General features: G+C 52.6%; 1 protein-coding gene across 2 annotated transcripts in view; it reads right to left on the bottom strand.

Moving 5' to 3' along the window:
* Nucleotides 1-21,816, bottom strand: part of TOGARAM2 (TOG array regulator of axonemal microtubules 2) — a 58,739-nt gene extending 36,923 nt beyond the window's left edge. For both annotated transcript variants that reach the window (XR_006059145.2, XM_015094278.4), the window contains exons 1-7: nt 21,595-21,816; nt 13,759-13,830; nt 8,222-8,344; nt 7,266-7,379; nt 6,311-6,592; nt 5,450-5,661; nt 4,566-4,753 (exon numbers count right to left, since the gene is read on the bottom strand). Coding sequence is in view for 1 of the 2 variants with exons in the window: in XM_015094278.4 (XP_014949764.3) it covers nt 4,566-4,753; nt 5,450-5,661; nt 6,311-6,592; nt 7,266-7,379; nt 8,222-8,249 (824 nt within the window). In the remaining variant the exon portion in view is untranslated. The remainder of the gene's footprint in view (nt 1-4,565; nt 4,754-5,449; nt 5,662-6,310; nt 6,593-7,265; nt 7,380-8,221; nt 8,345-13,758; nt 13,831-21,594) is intronic.
* Nucleotides 21,817-22,227: the final 411 nt, after the last annotated feature.

Genomic DNA, 22,227 nt, shown 5'->3' with positions numbered 1-22,227 from the left:
GACAGCTGAGAGGGGGATGAGACAGAGGAGGCTGTGGGTGCCCCTGTAAAGAGGCTCTTGGCCAGGTGTTCAAGGCAGCAGGAGATGCAGCTCCTTCTGGACCTGAGGGTGACTGGCAGGCTTGGCCCAGACAAAGCTCAGAGCCCTGTTTTCTGGCTGCATAGACCATTGATTCCCCAGGAAGCCAGCCTCCATGAGTAAACCACTTAGTCCAACAGGAAGCCCTGTCCCTGCTGTGTGCACAGGAGATGGGGGTGAATCTCCTCCCAGCTCAGGACAGACTGACTTCAAGTCCTCTCCCAACCCATGAGAGCTCGGGGACCCACTCCTTTTCCCCTCCAGGGTTTAGAGGGAATGACCCCCTTTGCTGCTAATGGGAAATCACCACTGCTTTGTAGGAGACATTCAGTTCAAACTGAGCACAGGAATGAAAGATGAGGCATTCCTGGCACTGGTTTTAATTGCAGTTTTTAAAATAAACAGTACTGTTTACTCATTCATGTATGCATGTTGTTGCTTCAGCCAGGTCCAGCTCTTTGCAGCCCCATGGACTGTAGCCTGCCAGGCTCCTCTGTCTATGGGATTCTCCAGGCAATAATACCCGAGTGGGTTACCATACCCTATTGAAGATGTACTGTGCGCAAAGCACTGTGTAGACACTGGGAATACAGCATCACTAAGACAGGTGGTGATGCATTCATGGGCCTTACATTCCCAGGAAGACCAGATATGCATTATCTAACATGGACTTGTCTCTTCTCCCTGGGAAACGCGTAGACAGCAGAAGGCTCTGGGGGGCTGACAGGGTGACAAGCCACAAGAACTGGGACACGGCATCCTGTCCTCTGGCCTCAGAGTTTTCACTCAGCAGGGTGACCCAGGCTGGGATGGCCGGAGGATAGGCTGTAGGAGAGCCCACCTGAGTGCCTGCCCAGATACAGGGGCTCCTACTGAGGGGACCGTGGAGGTCAGGGGACTGGAGGTCTACAGGAAGGGCCAGAGCCTGGGACAACCAAGACTCAGAGTTGCTCCCTGGGACAGGCACAGTCTCCTAGGTCAGGACCCCCAGGGAGGGCTTGTGTGGCTTGGAGACCATAGGTAAACACCCCAGGGCACCCAGCCAGGGCGCTAGGTCTTTGCCCATTGGAACCCACCACTAGGTCTTTGCCATTGGAACCCACCACTGTCCAGCTGGGCCAACAGGGCTGGGGGCAGAGGTGAGCAGGGAAGTCCCTTTGGTGGTTCTGGCTAGGCACAGAGTGGGCACGGGGCACTGGTAACCCTGGCGCTGCTTCCTCCCTCAGACCCGACCGCCACCAACTCCTGGCCCACAGCCTTGTCCCTTTGACCTCAAGCTGGACGCTGTTTTCCCTTCACCTCTGAGCAGAGGATGTGGCCTCAGAGCACATGGCTCAGCCTCCTTCAAGCTGTGGACCTTGGCAAACCTCTCCTTCCCTTCTCTAGAGACCCATTAGCAGAAAAGACAGAGGCCAAGGTCACCCACACCCAGAGAGCCTTCACTTTTCTCCGCACAGCGTTCCAGTCCCTCCTCCCTCTTCTGAACCCCCACCATGACCTGAGGTGGTCCCACCAGGCCACACGAAAATGATGGAACAGCAAAGCTCTACCTGCATCCACAGTCTTCTCCACACACCTGGCCAGACATCTGAGCATCAACCAGTGTCCCCAGCAGCACAAGTTGAACCCACTCACAAGCTGCCACTCCACTGTCCCAAAGCCTGCCTCTCCTCCTAATTCCCTGTCCTGCTGAAGCTACCACCATCTGTCTGGCTGTTTATCCAGTAACTCTGGCATGGCCCTCAGCTCCCTACCTGTTTCATCCCACAGCCATCCAGTCACCAAGCCCCTCCCTCACTTCTTCACTTTCCAAGCCCCTCTGCACACTGAACACTGCAGACCAGGTGCCCACAGCCTCTGCCTATTCAGGTGCCCACAGCTTCTCCCCTGGGTCCCTGAGGCCAACAGTGTGCACAGCCCACGCCACACTGCCGTGGCCAGAGTGGCCTTCCTAAATCAGATCTGACATCACTTCCACACCAAAAAGCCTCCAGTGGCACCTCACTGCTCCAGGGTAAAGCTCATACTCCTCAGTTTAGCACACAGGCCCTTCAGCCCTGCGTACCTCACCCCCCGTCACACACAGATACTGTGCTGCTGGAAATCTAGCCCTGCCCTAAATGCTTCAGTCCATCGTCCTTCCCAACTCTCCCTCTGCTCCATCTCACAGACTCTACCTCAGCCTTCAAAACCCAACCGGCCTCACCTCCTCTGAGAAGTCTTCCTGGCCTGATTGAAATAGTTTTCCACAGCGCTCCTCAGAATGAGAGGCAGCCTTCTACCTTAGCGTTTACCTCACTGGGGCTTTTAGTCAATGGTCTGCTAGTAAATTTCTCTTATGAGCTCCCAGAACACAGAGGATGTCTTGTTTGGCTTTGCTTTCATAGCGCCTGACCCAGTGTCTGGCACAGAGTGGTTCTTAACAGTGACTCAACAGTTGCACGGACACATGGACAGACAGACGGATGGAAGGACGGATGAAATGGTAATGGAGTCTCCCTCCCAGCCATTAGCTAGCCTCACGGAGTCAATGGAGAGAAATCCATGTCGCAGCCTGACAGCAAATAGGCAGATACTTCAGATAGTTATCTGCCTAATCCACGCGTGATTAATCCATGGCAGTTAACATGGGAGCTTGACACCATGGGAGCCACAGAAGTGTCCAGATATAGCCCCTGCCTTATAGTACTGCAAGTTCAAGAACAGAAATAAAAGGTGAGCAAATAAGTAGGTGGGAGGTGGCTGGACAGCGCACAGGCTGGATGCCGTGTGAACAGAGCCCTTCCCCACATCCCGAGGAGGCCAGGGAAGATGTGACAGAGAGGGTGGACGTGGAGCTGGGGCTTGAAAAATGTAGGAACTGACCAGCAGGCCAAGGATAAGAGGCTCATTTGGGGCTGCAGGGAGGTGCCGTCCTCCAGGGAGGGCTGGACACAGGGGTATTGGGGGGGAGTGGCGGGTTGCCACTCAGGCTCCCACAGAGCAGTGAGGTGCATGGAAGTGAGGGTGCGTGGAAGGGGTGTATTCGGGGAAGGGGGGTGGATGAAAACAAAAGATCAGGATGAAGAGCTCAGGGCCGCAAGGAGATGGGGTAGGAACTCCAGGGGGAGGTCAAAATGGAGCCAGTAAGTACAAACTAAGAGCAAAGGCAGCGGCAAGCAGGGGTGGTAGCCTCCGTATTGTCTCTCGTTGTTTAAGAAAGCCCTCATGGGATGTGGCAATCTGTTAGGAATAGGAGGCAAGAGTTGAAAATGATGCTGAAATTGGAAAATCAAAGAGCACCCTTGCACCCCAGTGGAAATTGGGAGGTTATGGGGGAGAGACAGCTAGGGGAAACACGAAGAGCTCCATCCGCGATGCTGTGGTGGTGGTATATTGTGGTTGCCTCCAACGCTGGATCTGCATCAGCCTTGAGAGCCCTGGGAATGCTCAGCAGGAGGAGGGAAGCCCAGGGGACGCAGAAGTCTCCCATCCCACTTGACCTTGGGAGCCACCTGCACAGATAAGACTCCCAGGGGAGAACAAGGAGATGGAAGTGAAGAGCTCTGGAACACATTTAAGAAACAAGGAAAGAGGGGGCACACAGGAGACTGCCTGGAAGTCAGGAAGGTGAGGAAGGCAAAGAATTCAAGGACATCAACAGCTCAAGAGCAGTGGGATGGGTGGAAGGGTCACTTATCGGGGGCCAGAGAGTCGTGAAAGCCACCAAGAACTCTCAGAAGGAGGAAGAGGTGGGTGTCTGAGCAGAAAACGAGGAGGCGGTGTCGATGGTGAGGAGGTGGAGGCCGGTGGGGGAAGAGGTTGGTGGAAAAATCGAGCAGAGAGCTTAAATCCAGGAGCAGGTCCACAGATGGGCTCCCATACTCCACCAGGGTACAATAAGATGTGGACATGTCTTGGGACAGAAGGGGAGGTGATGTGGGAGACAGAGGACCCTTGAGACAAATGGGTACAGGAGACCCCAAAGAGAGCGCTTCTCTCCTTCTCCCTGTCTCTTTCTCTCCCTCTCTCTCTATTTACTGATTCTCTATTCACTCTCCCTATTCACTGATTCCCAGTTTTTTGATTCCCTTTTTAGTCCAAAATTTTTGTAGACTACCCCCCATACATAGACACAATAATGCTTGCATTTTTAACGTCCATTCATTAAGAAAATGCACCATCACTAAGAGCTATCATGAATCCAATAGCGCTTTAAAAATATTCACACTCTATTCATCAGGGCAGCAACCACACGTATCAGGACACTGGGAGAAGACAGAGGTCAAGACATTGCTAATTAAGCCTATACACCCCTCCTGCTGGAGTCAAGGGCCAGCTCTGTGACTGCCCCAGGTCAGAGGTTCATGGTGGAGGACCCTGCCCTCCACGCATCTGGCCCCCAGAGCTCTGCCCTGGTGTGGAGACTCAGTCATAGGGAGTCCAAGCAGATCTTGGAGGGTAGAGGAGAGAGGACCACAAGGTAGTTTTGGTTTAGGGCTGCTTACCGTGTGGTGGGGGGCCTGAGGCCCGTGAGGATGTCCTGGCCAGGAGGCAAGAGGCTGGGAAGGGAGCCAGGTGTGCGGGAGGTCCCAGCGGGTACCTTGGCCTTGGGGATGGGTGGGATCACAATGCCTCCCAGGGACTTGTGTATCTTCTCATCATTGCAGTGCAGGTACTGTTGGGAAATCTGTACCTGGGAGCAGCGGTTGGGGAAGGGTCTGGTCCATGAAACAGTTCACTTGGATGCTCACTTCCCAGGTGCCGCGCGCAGAGTGGTCCCTTCTATCCACAGTACTGGTAAGTATCCTGTTTCTCTAATAACACAACCCTGGGACCTCTGAGCTCATTGTTTCCTTACCATTTAAACAAAAAGGGGGTCCTCTCATTCCTACTGCAACCCCTTTAGCCATTATTATTAGTTGCTTTTCTGTTCTCATTTCAGAAAACCCTAGAACATCAGAGCTGAAAGGGATCCTCAAAAACATCAGGTCCAATTCCCTTATCTTAGTGCAAACTGAGGCCCAGAGAGGGAAGTGACTTGCCCAAGGTCACACAGTCAGGGAGGGCAGAGTAGAAACCAGAACCTAAATCTCCTGAGTCTTAACCCAGTATTCTTTCCCCTCTGCCACAGTCCCTTGCCAAAATGAGGAGGGTCAGAACCATAGGAAATTCTGGAACATTTAGATCAGAGAAGGCTTGAGAACCATCACGTGTAAGATGGATAGTCACACAGCATCTGCTTAGGAGGAGCCAGCTCGGTACCTCTGGGGCAACTACTGGAGAAGATACCTTCAGAGATGCTCAGGGCCCAGGAACAGGGACTGGTGAAGGACCGAAAGAAAAACAGAAGCACGGGGAGGCAAGACTGAGAGCAGTCCAACTGCCTTACCTCCTGGGTACCGGGTCTCAGCTCCTGGGGACCCTGACGGCTTGTGGGCGGGTCCAGGCCCTTCTCCTTGGCTCCGCTGGCTTCTGGGGTGGTGGGGATGCTCTGGATGGGGGGCATCGGCCTGGATACCCTCAGCAGCCTCTGAGAGGTGGCCCGGGGGATGACAGTCCTCAGGGGAATTCCTTTGGGGCCTCCACCAGGATCCAAAGAGGCTGTATGGGATGGGGATGGGGAGTAAGTGAGTCCCCAGAGTGTGGGGAGTGGAGTTAATTCAGTTGCTGGCAACAGGGCCTTATGTCCTGGGGAGGCTGGGATGGTGAGAGGAGGGAACAGATGTTCCCCCAGCCCCAAGCCCACCCCTAGACTGTGCTGAGTGTCCTTTCCCACTCCTGTAAAATTTGGTAGAAAGTGTCAGTCAAAGTCACCTATTTAAAATTCAGAATAAATTAATCAAATAATTAAAATTCAGAAGCAGGTTGGGTAGAAAGGGGAACAAAATCAGTACTGAATTAGGAGGGAAGGCAGCGGCTCTAGTCCTGTATCCACTTGAAAGCCACTGGGTGGCTTTAGCATAGTTGGCAGAAGTGGGAGGAAAGAGGTGGTCAGATCTGAGTTTGAAAAGAATTCCTCTGCAGTGAAGACTAGAAGGAGGCGAGGGCGGGAATGGGGAGTCTGGTTGGGAGCCGCTGCAGAGGCCCAAGTGGGAGATGGCATTCCAGGGAGGAGGCAGGGGCTGTAGAGGGGGTGCCCCTGACCACCTCTGACCCCAGCTGCCAGTTGCACACCTGCTGCCTCTCACAGTCCAGGCGGCCTGGGGTCCCTGACCTTAGGGTTGGGGTCTGGGCAGGGCCCAGGGCTCACCACGGGAAGATGCTGCCAAGCCCTCCGAGAGTCTCCTTTTCTTGAGCTTGTCCTTGATCTGGGTGGTGTCCCGGGCCACACTGTTGGCCTCTGACTCCAGCGAGGGGAGCGGCACCAGTGGGTGGGGACCCAGAGACAGGGCCACGAGGTTCCTGGGGTGGCCATTCCTGGCCTGCCAGCCCTTCAGGGGAGCATCCAGCTTGAGGCTGCCAGGGTCCCCACGTCCATTTAAGAGCTGTGACGGCTTCTCCAGGAGGGCGCTGGGCGCTAGCTGGAGGGAGGCTGAGACAAGAACTGCTATACTAGAGGAGCCCACTCCCCGGTGCTAACACCACCCAGGCCCCGGGACCTCAGCTTTGCCTCCCTGGGGCTCACAGGGCCTTCCTGCAGTTCCTAGGAGAGCCCCAATTATTCCCTGTTCTGGCGGGAGCCCTCCGTACACCTCCATCCTTTGAGGCAGAGAACTGAAAAGTGAGGTGAAGTGAAGTTTCTCAGTCATGCTCAACTCTTTGTGACCCCATGGACTATAGCCTACAAGGCTCCTCTGTCCATGGAATTTTCCAGGCAAGAGTACTAGAGTGGGTTGCCATTTCCTTCTCCAGGGGATCTTCTCGACCCAGGGATCGAACCCAGGTCTCCCACATTGCAGGCAGACACTTTACCATCTGAGCTACCAGGGAAGCCCAAGGACCCACCTAAAACCAAAGGACATGTCCAGCAGGGACCAGGGTAAAATTAACGTCTGCCCATGGCTTGAAGACACAGTCGGGCATCTAAACACACCCATCTCCTTCCTCCAGGATGAGGTCCAAGCTCTGCTCTGTGGTCACTGACCCTGTCTGCGTGGCTGCCAGGTGGAATGGCCCATCTCTGCCCCAAGGCCCCAGAGAGGCTGCTGGGACACTCGAAGGCCATTTCATGCGATGGAGTCACCAGGCCCGTGCCCCCGTCTCACCTTCTCCAAATGTCTTCAGGCTGGAGTCACTGCTTCCACCTGGGAGTGCAAGGGGCCCAGCACTGCTCTGGGGAACGCTGCCACAGTACACGGCCACGGGAGCCGGGACTTTGGCTGGGGACAGAAAGGCAGGGAGAGCAATGTCTTAGAGTCCACTAAGGCCGGGATAGGGGACAGACAGCCCTGGGCACTCTGTGGCCCATCCGCCAAATCAGAGCCTTGCCCTCAGGTGGGGGCTTGCCACCCTGACCCCAGCCGGCCAGGGCACCGTGCTCCCCACCAAAGCCCCCTTTCCCAGCCCACTCCACGTGACTTCTCCCAGCTTTGCTCCAGACCCTCCCCACACTGCACCTTCTCGGCCTCCTTCATGGGCTCCCCGGTCCTCGGCCCTGAGCACAGTGGCTTGTTCCCTGAACTGCTCAGGCGTTCCCAGTTCTCCACACTCCTCCCAAGGGGTCTCCAGGCTCCTTCAGAGGCCCCTGCCAGGAGCAGCAGCTCCACCTTACAAGCACCCATTCGCTCCAGGCAGGACCTCTGACTCCCTCACCCTCCAGGGGAAATGGGCTCACACAGCCGGCTCCAGGGGCAGCGCCAGGCCTGGAATGCTGTTTCCTGATACAGAGTTGGCCTCACTGTCTCCTGCCCTGTCAGTTGAGGAAAACGGGGCCACTCAGCCCTCCCATGGACCCACTCCTGCATCCGTGGCCCATCTTCATGTTCCCACTACAGAACACTGCCCTCAGTCAGCCCATCAGCTCAGAGAGTGGAGGCAAAGCCCTGGTTGAGGAATCTGGAGCCAGATAGGGAGTCCCCCACAGGAGGCTGAGCAGGGAGAGCCCGCAGAGAGCCTCGCCCGGATGGAAAGTCTTGGCGGCCCGACCACATCTCCCAAGCAGAGCCCACGGGAGTATCCAAGGAAGATCCCCACCCCGACAACCTTCCTTGGGGCCCCTTACCTGGGGGCACATCGTCACGGGTGCCCATGCCCTGGGTGGAGGAGGCACCTAGGGAGTTGTCCAGAGGCAGCAGCTAGTTTCTGGGCCGTGAGCACAATCCTCAAGCATCCAGAGGACCCCAACCTATAACATCCAGGGATGTATGATGGAGAGAGGCAGAGAGGATCCGTACAAATCACAAACCCTTTGTAAACCACTTTGTGGGAAGCCCACCAGGAACGAGAGCATTCTTTCTTCTTTTTTTTTTTAAGAGCTTTAACATTTTTATGTATTTTTGACTATGCCGGGTCTTTGTTGTGCAGGGTTTTCTCTAGTTGCGGCAAGCAGAGACTCTTCTCTAGTTGTGGTGCACGGACTTCTGATTCCTTGGCTTCTTTTGTCTCAGCACAGGCTCTAGGCACTCGGGCTTCGGTAGTTATGTCACGTGGACTTTATAGTTGCAGCTACCGGATGCTAGAGCACAGACTCAATAGTTGTGGCCCAGGGACTTAGTTGCTCCCAGACATGCGGGATCTTCCCAGATCAGGGACTGACACTGTGTCTCCTGCGTTGACAGGTGATTTCCTTACCACTGAGCCACCAGAGAAGCCCTTAAAGCATTCTTATAGTAAGGAAATCTGCCACTGGCTTCCCAGGTGGTGCTAGTGGTAAAGAACTCACCTGCCAGTGCCACAGATGTAAAGAGACATGGATCTGATCCCTGGGTCAGGAAGATCCCCTGGAGGAGGGCATGGCAACCCGGTCCAGTATTCTTGCCTGGAGAATCCCATGGACAGAGGAGCCTGGTGGGCTGTGGTCCATAGGGTTGCAAAGAGTTGGGCGTGATTGAAGCGACTTAGCACTTGGCAAGGACTGAAGGGCACTTTTAACATTCGGACTCTCTCGGACACTTTAAAGTTTCCAAGTCCCCAGGCTGCATAACTGTTCAGTTCAGTTCAGTCGCTCAGTCGTGTCCGACTCTTTGCAACCCCATGGACTGCAGCATACCAAGCTTCCCTGTCCATCACCAACTCCCGGAGCTTGCTCAGACTCATGTCTATCAAGTCAGTGTTGTCATCCAACCATCTCATCCTCTGTCATCCCCTTTTCCTCCTGCCTTCAATCTTTCCCAGAATCAGGGTCTTTTCCAATGGGTCAGTTCTTCTCATCAGGTAGCCAGAGCATTGGAGTTTCAGCCTTAGCATCAGTTCTTCCAATGAATATTCAGGACTGATTTTCTTTAGGATTGACTGGTTTGATCTACTTGCAGTCCAAGGGACTCTCAAGACTGCATGACTAGAGACAGTCCATTGTGTAGACAGTCCATGTAGACAGTCTGCATGACTGTAGACAGTCCATTATGAAGAGTGCCAGTGAAACGCATGGACCCAGCTTTGCTGGTGGCTTCGGCGTTGACACGGTCACCTCAGGGTCTTGGGGAAGGTGGAGCTTATCAGAGGGGAGTCTGACACGTCCTTTCCCCACCAGTTTCTACTTTCCTCATTACTCTGGTAGCTGCCCTGGAACCTCGTGCTGAGCCACGCTTTGCAACCCCTCTGATCACTCAAGGATGCAGCAGGGGCTCTGCAGAGACTAACTCCCCTGTTCTCTCAGGCACACCGGTCTTCTGCACAAAGCTCCTGGCCCTCATTCTCACTTTGTTGACCGAGCCAACCTCAGACACTCCCAGCCATTTCATTGTCCTGAGCTGACCGCTCGACCCCTCCAAGCCTCTTTCCAGCCTCCCTTAACCCTCCGGGGTCAGTCTTCCATTCCTGCCCTTGACCTGACTTCTTTCTTTTCCCATGTAATAAAGGTCTCACCGCAGACTCTACAAGTTACTCAGTTTTATAAATTCTCTGCTGATATCATAGTGACCCGTTTCCACCCTGACAAGTAGGGAGGTGAATGACCAGAGATGATCAATGAGAAAATCAGGACAAAGGCCACAGCCTTCCAAACCCCCCAGTTCCTGCCCCAGAGTAGGTCCCTTGAGATACCATCGGGGACAGGACAGGAGGCAATGCCAGACTCTTTTTGCTGAGCAACAAATCCTAACCCAGGAACTGAAAACACCTGCCTTCTGTCTGGAAGCCAGCCCACCACGTCCCCACCCAGACCCCAGCAGGCAGAGCAGCTCCTAGCAACCCCTGGTCAAAGAGAGGTTCCGGCCCAGCCTCTGAGTTCGTGCTGATTGCAGCCTCCAGCCACTCGGTTTTCTGAGAATTTTCCTCACAATCAGAGGAGAAGGCAACTGCCTGTCACAGTAGTGACAAGCAGCCTGGAATAGCTGAGAGACGTGTCCCTCCTCCAGAGCCACGTGGAGGAAGATTTTATTCCCCGGGTCCCAACACCCCACCTCTCACCTCTCTGAGCAAGAGACTCAAGAATGTGCCAAGATGGCTGCTTCCAGCAAAACCTAGAAGGAACGTTCCTGGTGGGACAGACTGAATCAAAGTAAACAAGCTGGAGTCCAGGCCTTGGACGCCACAGACTCCTGCTACCTGAGTCTAACCAGGGTGCAGACTTTCTGTGTGAATCACATGTGGAAACGTGGTGATGAGCTATAGCCCTTGTTCTCAGTCTCAGCTGCAGATCAAAATCTCCTGGGAATGATTAGAAAGACAGATTCCAAGGCGGCACCCAGACCCCCACAGAAGCAGACTCTTCCAGGGAACGGCCACTGGGCTTTGTCTGGTCTTTTTCTTCCCTTAACTCCTGAGTGACTCTGATGTTCACACAGCCTGTAGTTCAGACTCCCTGTATAAGAAGACCCCAGCCCTGACTCTGACCTTAGGCTATCAAAGTGGATACGCTGTCTCAGTCTCCCCATAGTAATCATGTCTATGAAGCTAAAGAGAAGATTTAGAGCTGCCTGAGGATCCAGACATGTAAGGTTCAACGGCACCTTGTGAGCAAGACTGCCTCCATCCCTCTCCCCACTACCTCCCCGGCAGACCAGGATGGCCCATGTCCCTCCACGCCCTGAGGGACACCGACAGTGTGGAAGGGAAAGTGGAGTACACTCCATGGCTTGCCCGGGCAACCCAGCAGAGTCCCTTTCAGGCCTCCCCTCTCCTACATTCACACCCTTGACCCCTCAGGCCCTCAGGGTCTACTTACTGGCCTCCCCAGTGCCTGCCAGTGGGAGGTGTCTACACCTGTGTACGGACAACCATGTCTTCTGGGTTGTCTTCTTCTTGGGTGGCACCTCCCCAAGGCCTGGTGGAAACTTAACTTTGATCTACGCCCAAACTATAAAAACCACGGTCAGATATTCCACTCCAGATGACATCAAAGCTTTGGGGTTTGGCGTGGACGGTACTTAGTGCTGACCTCTGAGGCACAATCCACCGAACCCCCGTTTGACCCATCACTGTCCTGGGCACCAAGGAGTGACTGTCCCCTGATGGGAAAACCAGTCCCTGACCTAAAGGGCTACAGTGAAGGGGTTCTGGGGACCAGGGTTCGCTCCTCACCCCTTGATGCTCTGAATCCTCCAAGGTGGCTGGCTCCTCCACCCTCAGTCTCAGAGTCCCCACTCAGGAAATGCAGTGACCTGAGGTAACTGACCGGTGTCCACTCCTTCCACTAAAACTATAGCTAAAGAGGTTCCATGGTGACCAGTGTCACAGGAACGAAGAAAGGTGACTGAAGGGGACTCAGGTTTCAAGTAGAAAGGGAACAAACAGGTATTGTCCTGGGAAAGAATGTCTTCAGCCCCAAGGACAAAGTCCCCAGCGTCCTGTGCCTCGCATAGCCCCCAGGGTCCACCTTGCTCCAGAGGGAGCTGGGCAGAGTCTGGTCCTCAAATGAACAGTCCTCAGGCTGGAAGGCAAGGCTCTGAGGAGGGAGGAAGGGTCAGCACAGGGGGACTGGGATGGGGTTGGCCCCCAATCCTGGGACGTGGGTTCCAGAAAGTCAGAGAGCTCACCTGCTCAGATGTGTTAGATGGGAATGATGGTGCCATGTCAGGGAGAGAAGAGAGAGGAGAAGGGAAAGATGACTGAATCACCAAACCTAGAGTTTGAACCCAAAGTATATCCCCGCTGAAATACCCACTGGAGAGGGGCCTTGAGGGTAAGTAGCCCTCCCACCACACCCCCCACCCCAGGCTGCCCTGAACACCCACTTGGGACTCCTGGAACTCTGCTTTGAGGTTGACACAGGGAGGCTGGGACCTTGCCCTGGCCCTCTTGAATGAACCTGGGCAAGTTATTTAATTCCTCTGAGCTTTGATTTCTTCATCTGAAAAAGTGTCCTAACAAAGGATTTTGTTAGGATTCAGTGAAGTCATGTATAAACATAATTTAGTACCATTGCTGATAGGTAATCACTAATGTCGAGTATTAGCTCTTTCTCTCCCTCCCCTACCCTACAGGTAAACACACACGCACAAACGTGCAAACCCATGCTGTCTTTAAGGTTACCAGGACCAGCCCTCCATTCCTCCAAAACAGACCCAGGTGAAACAGGCACCCCTCACAAGGAAGAGACAACACGTCTACCGTGTAAGAGGCTCAAACTAGATGAGTCTCCAGCTATTTTCACGCTGATTCTATACTGCCCCGGCAATGCTTGTTGCAACACCTGGAGAATCCAATCCTTCCTGATCCCGGGTAGGGATGGGCACATGGGGAGAGCCTCAGTGCTATCTGACTAGGCACAGAGACCCTCCATGGAGAAGCTGCATCCTCACTGGGCTGGGAAGGAAGTAGGACCTAGATAGGCAGGGATATAGGAAAGGCAATCCAGGCTCAGGAAACTCTGAGCAAAGGCACGGAGGACCGAATAGGCCTGAGTTTAGTGTTTGCTGAGAGGGCCCAAGTCTAGGCAGGTAGTCGAGGGCCGGTACCTGCACAGCTCTGTCAAGTCTGGGCTTGTTCTGCAGGCAAAGGGAGCTCTAAGGATTTCTAGCTGAGAAATGGCATCATCTAACCTGTGTTTTCATGCAGGCCCCTCAATGGGAACCCAGGATGAACTTTCCTAGGGAAGGAAGTTTTTGACAAAATTTTAGGACCCAAGCAGAGACACTAGCTCAGCCTCTGGACGAGGAACAGAAAATATGCGTGACTTAACCAAGATTTGCCTCTAATGTCAGAGTTTAGATCTGACCCATTCCTGTACCCCAGGTGTCTCCCCTGAAAATAATCACCTGCCCACAGCTCCACTCCCATACATACCCCATCCCCTCCCCCCGTAAGAGGTAGCCCACCCCATAGACTTCCAGGGAAAACTCTGTATGTTCTCGGGTGACTCACTGGACTGACCTCCTAAGTTCAGCCTATCACTGAAAGTCTGAGATCTGCTCACTCATTGAGCTGTATGTGAGGAACTGAAATCCAAAGGTGAATGAGATTAAATTCTAACACCTGTGAGATGTGTGACCACAGACCTGTCGCCAAACTTCTCTGAGCCAAAGTTTCCTTAACTGCAAAAATAGAGATATTGCCTACCCCACTTCAATAATACATCCAATAAAATACAAAACCATTCAATACTGAGTCTGGCCCCTAGTAAGCAATCAATACCCCGTGGCATCAGTTCTGCATACATACGGTAATGAATGAAGCTCATGGCAGCTGGCGGACAGATGTGGGTAGACAGGGCAGGAGGTTGTGGAAATAACCCTGGAGAGAGAAGAGAAGAGTGTGATTTCAGGCAGAGGTAGTTCAATTGGGAGAACAGGGTCAGATCTGAGAAAGAAGCAGGAACCACATTAGCAAGACAGGGAGACTGATGAGGATAGGAGGGCTGGGAGAGTCTAGCCGAGTCTCGGGATCTGATGAGAGAGCCGGAGCACAGGGCACCTCTGCTGCTGAGATGGTGAACACAGAAGCAGGTGCCAGTCCGGCAGAGACCCTTAGTCCTGGTTTGGACAGGCTGGTTTGCGGCTCCTCCAGGGCCCCCAGGTAAAGGCATCCAGAAAGTTGGTTTGAGACTCAAGAGAGGGTGATCTGGGCTGGAGACACAGGCCAGGAAACCCCTGAGAATCAGACAGCGATTGAAGCCATGAGAGCAGATGTTGTCAGTAGAAACAAGACAGGCAGGAGTGCAACCATCTTGGAATCAGGACCCGGGAACAGCCTTGGGCAAACAAGCCCTACAAGCTAGAGCACAAATGCCTGGCATACATAGTGGCCACAAGACCAGAAGCTCAACTGTCAATTTCAACCTTATCTGTTCCTGTGCTTTCTTGCAGAAAATTCTCATGCCAACCTTTCCCCCACAGAAACACTCCCTATTCCTGATAGCCACCCACTGCTGATCAAAGATGTTTGACTATTTCTGGAAATTGCCAGTGCTCATGAGACCAGCCCTCTCTTTTCTTTTTATAAAAGCAACTCACCCCTTGAGCTAGCCCCTTTTCCCCACCTTCTACCTTGAGCATAAACTATCTCTTTTAATGAAAAGCTTTGCTTGCCCAAGAGTCTTGTGCAAGAATTCCCTGTCTGTCCAGTGGTTAGGACTGGGTGCTTTCACTGCAGGTGGCCTGGGTTCAATCCCTGGTTGGGGAACTAAGATCCTGCCAGTTACATGGCATGGCAAAAAAAAAAAAAGGCGGAGGGAAAGATTAGAAGAAAAGAGTCTGTGGAAGCAATATTCATTTCTATAGTATTACCATCTAAGACTCTGGAAAGGGCCTGGAACCAGGAAGCCCTGACAACGAGGGAGGAGAGCCAGAGCGAGGACACTCAGGGAGGTAGGGAGTGGGTACCAGGAAAACCCAGAGAGCAGGGAATAAGCAAAAGTGTCCACACAGCAAAGAAGTCGGGAGGGGTAAGGACTGAGAAAAGCCCATTGATGTGGCCCTGAGGACATCAACCAGGTTACTGATAGCAGCTTCTGTGCCTGGGGGACCCGGAGATCACAGGCAGCTGCTGTTGAAAAGCATGTGGAAGGTCAAGGAGACGATGGGTAGGGATCACTCTTCAGAGCTGCTGGATGGGAAAGAAGAGAGAGTGGATGGCAGCTGGAGAGGAGAGAGGGTGGGTGAAGCTGGTGCTTGTTCTCTGTATCTCTTTTAAGGATAGGAACTACTGGAGCGTACGCACAGGAGAAGGAAAAAGAGCCAGGAGAAGGGAAAGGCTGTAGATGTGAAGGGAGCCAGGGGAACAGATGCAGCAGGATCCTAGAGCTACCTGGATGGGAGGTGGGGCGGGGCGGGGCAGGGATTGGCTTAGGCATGTCTGTTCCCTGGATATGAAGGGAGGCAGCAGAGGGGAGTCCAGAGGGAACCGGCAGGAAGGCTTTGATATCATCCATGAAATAGGAGGTTAGGCTGCAGAGCACGAGAGCAGTGAAGCCGTGGAATATGATGTGTTTTGACCCCAGGAAAAAAAAAAAATTCTGTTCCTTTTCCCACCCCTGCCCCAGCTGGATGCCTCCATCTTTGTTAGCCTGAGGCAGAGCTGATTTCCTCTGTGACTCTCAACTTAGAGATAAGGACTCAGCCACTCCTGGAGCTGGGTATCCCAAGAGCCTCCTGCCACCCAGGACCAGGAGATGGATACCCACACCCACCAGACCCTCTGTGAGAGGCATCTCAGGGCACCCCGCTCCCCACCACTGCCTCCAGCTATGACTGGCAAATGGGCCAGGAGGAAGGCAGTGCCCAGATGAGATGGCACCCCCACCTTAACTGCTCCTTCTCTGCACCCCTCCGCCAGCTCCGGAGCTGCACCCACTGGCTCTCCTGCCATCATGGGATCAAGTGAGATCAAGACTCCTATAACCCTTCTGTCCTCCAGACAGTCTCAGGTGTAAGCCCATGGGAATTTACAGAAATGCAGACAAATGTCCAACCCAGTACCTGGCACATAGTAATAACTCTTTTTTTGAATGTATTTATTTGGCTGTTTTTAGTCTCAGTTGCAACACACAGGATCTTTAGGTGTGGTGTGTGCACTCTTGGCTGCGGCATGTGGGATCTAGTTCCCCAGCCAGGGCTCGAATCTGGACCCCCTGCATCAGGAGTTTGGAGCCTTAGCCATTGGACCACCAGGGACATCCCAGTAATAACTCTTAATAACTGCTTATATCATGAATGAATGAAGAAACCAGAATTAAAGCACATCTTTACTGAGAAGTAACTAAGTGAAGAAAACTAAGATTTCTTACTTCTATGTTGATATGTGCCAAGCACTGTTCTGATTGTATAGATAAGAAGACTGAGACTTAGTTGACCGACTATGGAGAAGGAAATGGCAACCCATGGGATTTTCCAGGCAAGAATACTGGACTGGGTTGCCATTTTCTTCTCCACAATCACTTAACTTCTAAAAGTCTCAATCTTCTTATCTATACAATGAGGACAATAATATCTGCCTTGTTACTGGATTTCAAAAGTTAAGCGGCATAATATTTAGTACCATGTAGCCCAATTCTTGGCACATATCAACACGGAAGTAAGAAATCTTAGTTTCCTTCGCTTAGTTACCATAGCCTGCCAGGCTCCTCTGTCCATGGGGTCACAAAGAGTCAGACACTACTTGGCGATTAAGCATGCACACACACAATTTGGAATAGAAAAAAAATTCATTAAAAAAAAAATGTTAAGTAACTGTCAAGGCAACTAAGTGGAAGCAGCAGGGCTGAAGTCCTCTGCTCTTGGAGGCAGTGGTATACAGACTCCAGAGAGGATGCTTAGGAGTTGACAGACTTGAATTAAATCCCATTTAGCTGTGTGACTTCACGTGACTAAACTTTGCTGAGCATGCATATAACTGTAATGGGAATAACACTATCACACAGTTATTGACAGTACTCAGTAAAATAGGACAAGCACTTACCAGTGTGTCTGGGCCCTAGCAACTACTCCATAAACAGTGGCTATTAACACTATTGTTTGTTTAATAACGATTTTACTGCAGGCAATCAGGCATTCAAGGAGAGGGAAATGCCCTTTATGAAAGTCTTTGAGGCCAGAAGCTAAGAGCCCTGGCTGGGTTCCCCTGATGGTCCAGTGATTAAGAATCAGCCCGCCAATGCAAGGGATGTGGGTTCAGTCCCTGGTCCAGGAAGATGTCACAAGCTGTGGGCCAGGAAGATCCCACCAGCTGCTGAGCAGCTAAGCCTGTGCTCCACAACTGCCGAGCCGTATACCAATATGCTCCGCGATAAAGAAGACCCGGAAACGAGAAGCCTGCACACTGCAATGAAGAGTTGCTCTCTGCAACTAGAGAAAGCCCATGCACAGCAGCGAAGACCCAACACAGACAAAAATAAATTGAAAGATAAATAAAAATTAAAGAGGCCTGGCTCAGGCCGGGTGGCAAAGTGGAAGCGCCGCTTAAAGCAACAGAATGTCCGTCTGTCGCATGAGTTCCCTGGGGTGAGCAGGAGGCAGTGGGTAGGCTGGGGTAGGACACGCCTACATCTCAGGGACCTCCTGGGACAGGGTGAATCTCATGGCCAGGAGCCCAAAGCAGTACTTCTCAAGCATTCTTATGCCCCAAAATAGCTGAGGATTGTGGTCTTCAACTTGTAAAGCTCAGTGTGTGTTTTGGGGGGATGAGTGAAAGAGAGGAAGAGGACAGCTGCCTGTATGTCTAGGTCTGTGACGTATGAAACAGCTCCCTACACCCTCCCCAGGAATTCTGATTTGAGAATCATTGGTCTCAAAGATATGAGAAAGCCTACATATGAGAGAAAGTTTTATTTAAGCTGTATTTGAAAAATAATGAAGGTAGGAGAGAGGCAGGGCTGCCCTGTCTGATTGTTCAGGTTGGACACTGCACAAGAGCATCATAGTTAAGGGAAGACACCATTCACACTGCAGACACTACAGACCTGCACATTTATTATAGCCTTTCTCTGATGAATAAAAGTAAACGTCTTAAGTGAAAGTGAAAAGTGAATGTTAGTCACTCAGTCATATCTGATTCTTAGTAACCTCGAGGAATACAGCCCACCAGATTCCTCTGTCCTTCGAATTCTCCAGGCAAGAATACTGGAGTGGGTCACCATTCCCTTCTCTAGGGGATCTTCCTGACCCAGGGATTGAACTCACTTCTCCTGCATTGCAGGAGGATTCTTTACCATCTGAGCCACCAGGGAAGCTCAAAGTGTCTTAAGGAGGCATCTTTTTCTAACTCATACAAAAGTACCAGATGAACAAGTGGCAGTCCTGGGAACAATAGGTATGTAACATATCCATAAATTTATAAAATCCAGAATATTCTGAGCCTTTCCCCACTCTTGTATATAATGTTAATGCAAATGTAAATTAGAGATCAAAACCTGTCCTAGTTAATTTAATGAAGTTTCACGCTGTGGGAGTAGGATGTGCCTTTACTTGCTTCTCCTGCCACTAAATTTCAAGCAGCAAGGAAATCTCAGAGGTCAGCTACTCTCCTGGCTCTTAAAAGAGGGGCTCATGAAAGGCTGGATGACATATCCAGGAACGCCAAGAGCCACTGCCTACCAGGACCCACAGCCCTGAAGGCATCATTCTAGCCCCTAGCTGGCAAGCCCCTGAGCAGAGCTAGGAAGAAAGGTGCCTTCTCCAGCCTTCTACTGAGGCCTCCCAAAACAGTCACTCAGCAGTGCAAAGCCTGGTCAGAGCCATAACAGTGCGTCCCCAGGGTCTGAATTCCTTGGTGGGACTCAGCGCTACTGAATCAAATTCTGCCTGAAATTATGCAGCTGGGCCTGGAAGCCTGCCACCCACCCTAAGAGTCCCACTTCTAGGAACGAGTCATCCCAGAGCTTGATCATAGTTCTGGAGTCTTGAATTTAAAATGACCTGGTCTACTGTCCCCAGAATGCTTTCTGTGTATGGTTTGGCTGTTCAGAGATCCCTGCCCAGTAGCTGGAGCTCCCAGCTTTAAATTGTAGTCTGCAAACACAGGTACCAGAGGTTCAGAAGAGACTGGGAAGAAATAATACATCTTTTCCCATTGTAGTCTCAGCAAAGTTGGTTCTGACCATGCCCAGCATCTAAGTGTCTGTCACATTCCAGGAAAGCGCCCTTGACAACCATCTCCCTGTAAGAACCTCAGCTGACATCAGAGCACCACTCTGTCCTTCTCCCAGTGCCCCCAGGAGAAGCTCACCTCTTCTTGACCAAGAGCTAGAGTTTTCCACATGCCTCTCCAGGGTCTAGGCCAGGTTATCCTGGGAAATCGAAATGGCTTCTTCAGAAGGCCGTCGTTTTTTCTGTCTTTGTTTAAGTGAAGGGAAACCCAAGGCCCAAGAAGGGATGTGAGTTGGACCAAGAAGCAGAGGTTTAGAAGCAGAGACAAAGTGAAAATCTCAGACCTCTAGACAACTCCTCTGGAGCCCAGGTCAGCAGCTCAAAGATCAGTGATGGAGAAATAATGCAGATGAGAGATTGGTTTTCCAAAAAGCAGAATGAGAGGATGGGGGGAGGGGGCAGAAGGACAGAGAGAAAAAAGGAAGTCAGGAACCTTAGCAGAGTGTGGGGGAGGTGGGAGCTAAGAGAGAGATCAGGGTGGATGGAAGCATCAAAAAGGAAAGGAAGTGAGGAGGAAGAAAGGCGAGGGCAGGTGTTCATTTCCTCATCATCACAGAAATGCAAATTAACGTCAGAATGAGACGCTACCACCCATCTGCAAAGGTTGCCAAAAATTAAAATTGTAGATGGTATCGAGTGTTGAAGAGACGCAGAGCATGTGCGGTGGATGAGGCATAAATGGGTCAACCTCTAGGGAAAGACATGCAAACCCTATGCCCAGCAGTTTCATCCTAGGCATCTACCCTAGAGCAAACCTCGCATGCGTGAACTAAGGAAAAAGGAGGAGAACGTTCACAGCAGTTCTGTTGATACACACAAAATCTGGAAATCATCTCAACGCCCCACAGGAAAACGGAGACATAAGTTGTGGTGTATTCACGCCGTGGAATATTCCATGACAATGGAAATGAACAAACCAGATCTCTACTCAACACCAAGGATGACTGCACAGAGTAATGTTTAGTGGAAGAAGTCAAACACAGAAGACACATAGAGTGTGATTCTCTTTACAGGAAGTTCAAAGGAAGACAAAGTTAAATCGAGCATTTAGAAAAACATACATAGATGGGAAAACCTTATGGAAAAACAAGGGAAAATGAGGATATGATTGACCCTGTGGGGAGGGAGGCGGCTGTGACAAGGAAGGGCTCCATGGGGGGCGGTTCTAGGGTCCTGCCTGGATGTCTATTTCCTGACCTGGTGGTGGTGGCTACACAGACATTCACTCTTCTTTAAACTGTGAGTTCTAAACATTCCTCTATCTGCAAGAGGTTCAGCATACAGTAATCAACTTCTAAGTATCCACAGTGGTTGAGCAGAGTCCGGGGCCTCTGCAGTGGCCCTGGGGGCACCGGGAGGCCTTCAGAGGCAAGTCTCTCCAGAGCCCAGCTTGACGTCTCTGCATCCCTCGCTCCCACTACATGCTCTTCCTTCAAATCTGTCAGAGCAAGCCTCCAGGGGCTGAAACAGAGCCAGTCCTGGGATCCAGCCAGCCCACAGTCGGGGAGCTACAGGCTCCATCCTCCCAGGATGTGGTGGAGAGCAGTGCAGGCTTGACGGGCTCAGGGCCAGCCGGATGACTCGCCCCTGCCCACCCGCTTGGAGCCAGCACCCCATGCTCAGAAACCAACCTCAGTGACCCACCCACCAAGCACGGCCCTCCCCAGTCCTCCCAGTGCTCCCAAGGACATATCAGCTCCCTGAGGCCCCTGGGCCAGCATAGGCCCTTGTCCAGGAGGGCTGGCTGGCAAAGCCTCAGTTTCAGGAAGCTGAAGTCTGTTCTGGGAAGGAACAGGGTCATCTCTCCAGTACTAACAGCATGAGGAGAAGTGGCCTCTGACTAGCACAGGCGCTTACAATCTTCACACCTCACAAGCAGTGCCAAGGGAGGTATTATTTAACCCCCACTTCACAGGTGAGGAAACTGAGGCTCAGAGGGGAAGGAGCTTAAGTCCACACAGCAGGTAAGAAGTAAAGCCAGAATTCAAACCCAGAACCCTTCCATTTCACATGAGTTCCCCGTACCCTTAACGTTCTTCATAGCATGCATACCTGTCCACATCCCTCTCCCGGGGAGCCTCAGCTGGGTGGGTGCCTGAACCGTGCAGTGTTGATCCCCAGCTCTGGCAGAGGCTGTGGCCAGGGCGGGGACAGCCCAGGACAGCTCCCCCTTCCTGGGTCTCCACTCAGAGAGCAGCGACCCAACCTCCCTGTGCAAAGCTGATACGGCAAGGCCCAGAGAGGAGAAGGCACTTCCCAGCAGTGACTCAGACTCCATCACGACTGGATATCCCTCCTCTCAGCACATCCTCGTCCTTGCTCCAGATCAGCTCCTTGACACCCCACCAAGGACTTCAGGCACACTGACTCACCCTCCCTTCCCATCCCCTCACCCACAGCTTGGCAGACACATCACCTGTCACCTCTCCATCCAGAGGCCAGACCCCTGTCACCAGAGGAGTCCAGGTCCCACGGTCTCTCCGCAGATGATGCTGCCGTGGGTCCAGGGAGGTGAAAACAGGGCAGCCCCACACCTGTCCTGCCCTGGCTCCGGCCCAGCCTTGCAGCCCTGGGCTGCGGGCCTCCCGTCTGGACAGGTGCTGGGGGCAGCCACTGGCCCCGCTGCTGGCACACTTCTGCTCGTCGCCTGGCTAGCCTTGAACAAACAAGCCTGCGTAGCAACCGCTGCTCCCTGTGTGGGGGAGAGGGAGCCAGGAGACGTCTCCCCACAGCCTTGTTCCCTCCAGGGCTTGCCCAGGGCTGGGCACTCCCAAGTGCCCAACCTGTCCTGTGGGGCTGCCTGAGAGATAGAGCGTGGTAACCCAAGCAAGGGCCAGCACAGCAGGCCTGGGGTGGGGACTCCAAGGCAAATAACCCCTGGTTTGGCCTCAGCTGGCCTCTGGGCCCAATTCTGCTTCAACTGTCAAGACACTTGTAGAGGCTGCAGGGCAGCCTGGTATAAACCTCCAGGCCTTGGCAGAAGGCAGAGTTGAGTTTGCATCCTGATTCTGCATCTTCCAGCTGTATGACCTCTGGCCAGTACTTAACC

The sequence above is a fragment of the Ovis aries genome, chromosome 3, assembly GCF_016772045.2.
Source record: "Ovis aries strain OAR_USU_Benz2616 breed Rambouillet chromosome 3, ARS-UI_Ramb_v3.0, whole genome shotgun sequence".
Classification (NCBI taxonomy): Eukaryota; Metazoa; Chordata; class Mammalia; order Artiodactyla; family Bovidae; genus Ovis; species Ovis aries.
Note: the sequence above shows the minus strand (reverse complement) of the source record. Positions and strands in the feature narration are given on the sequence as shown.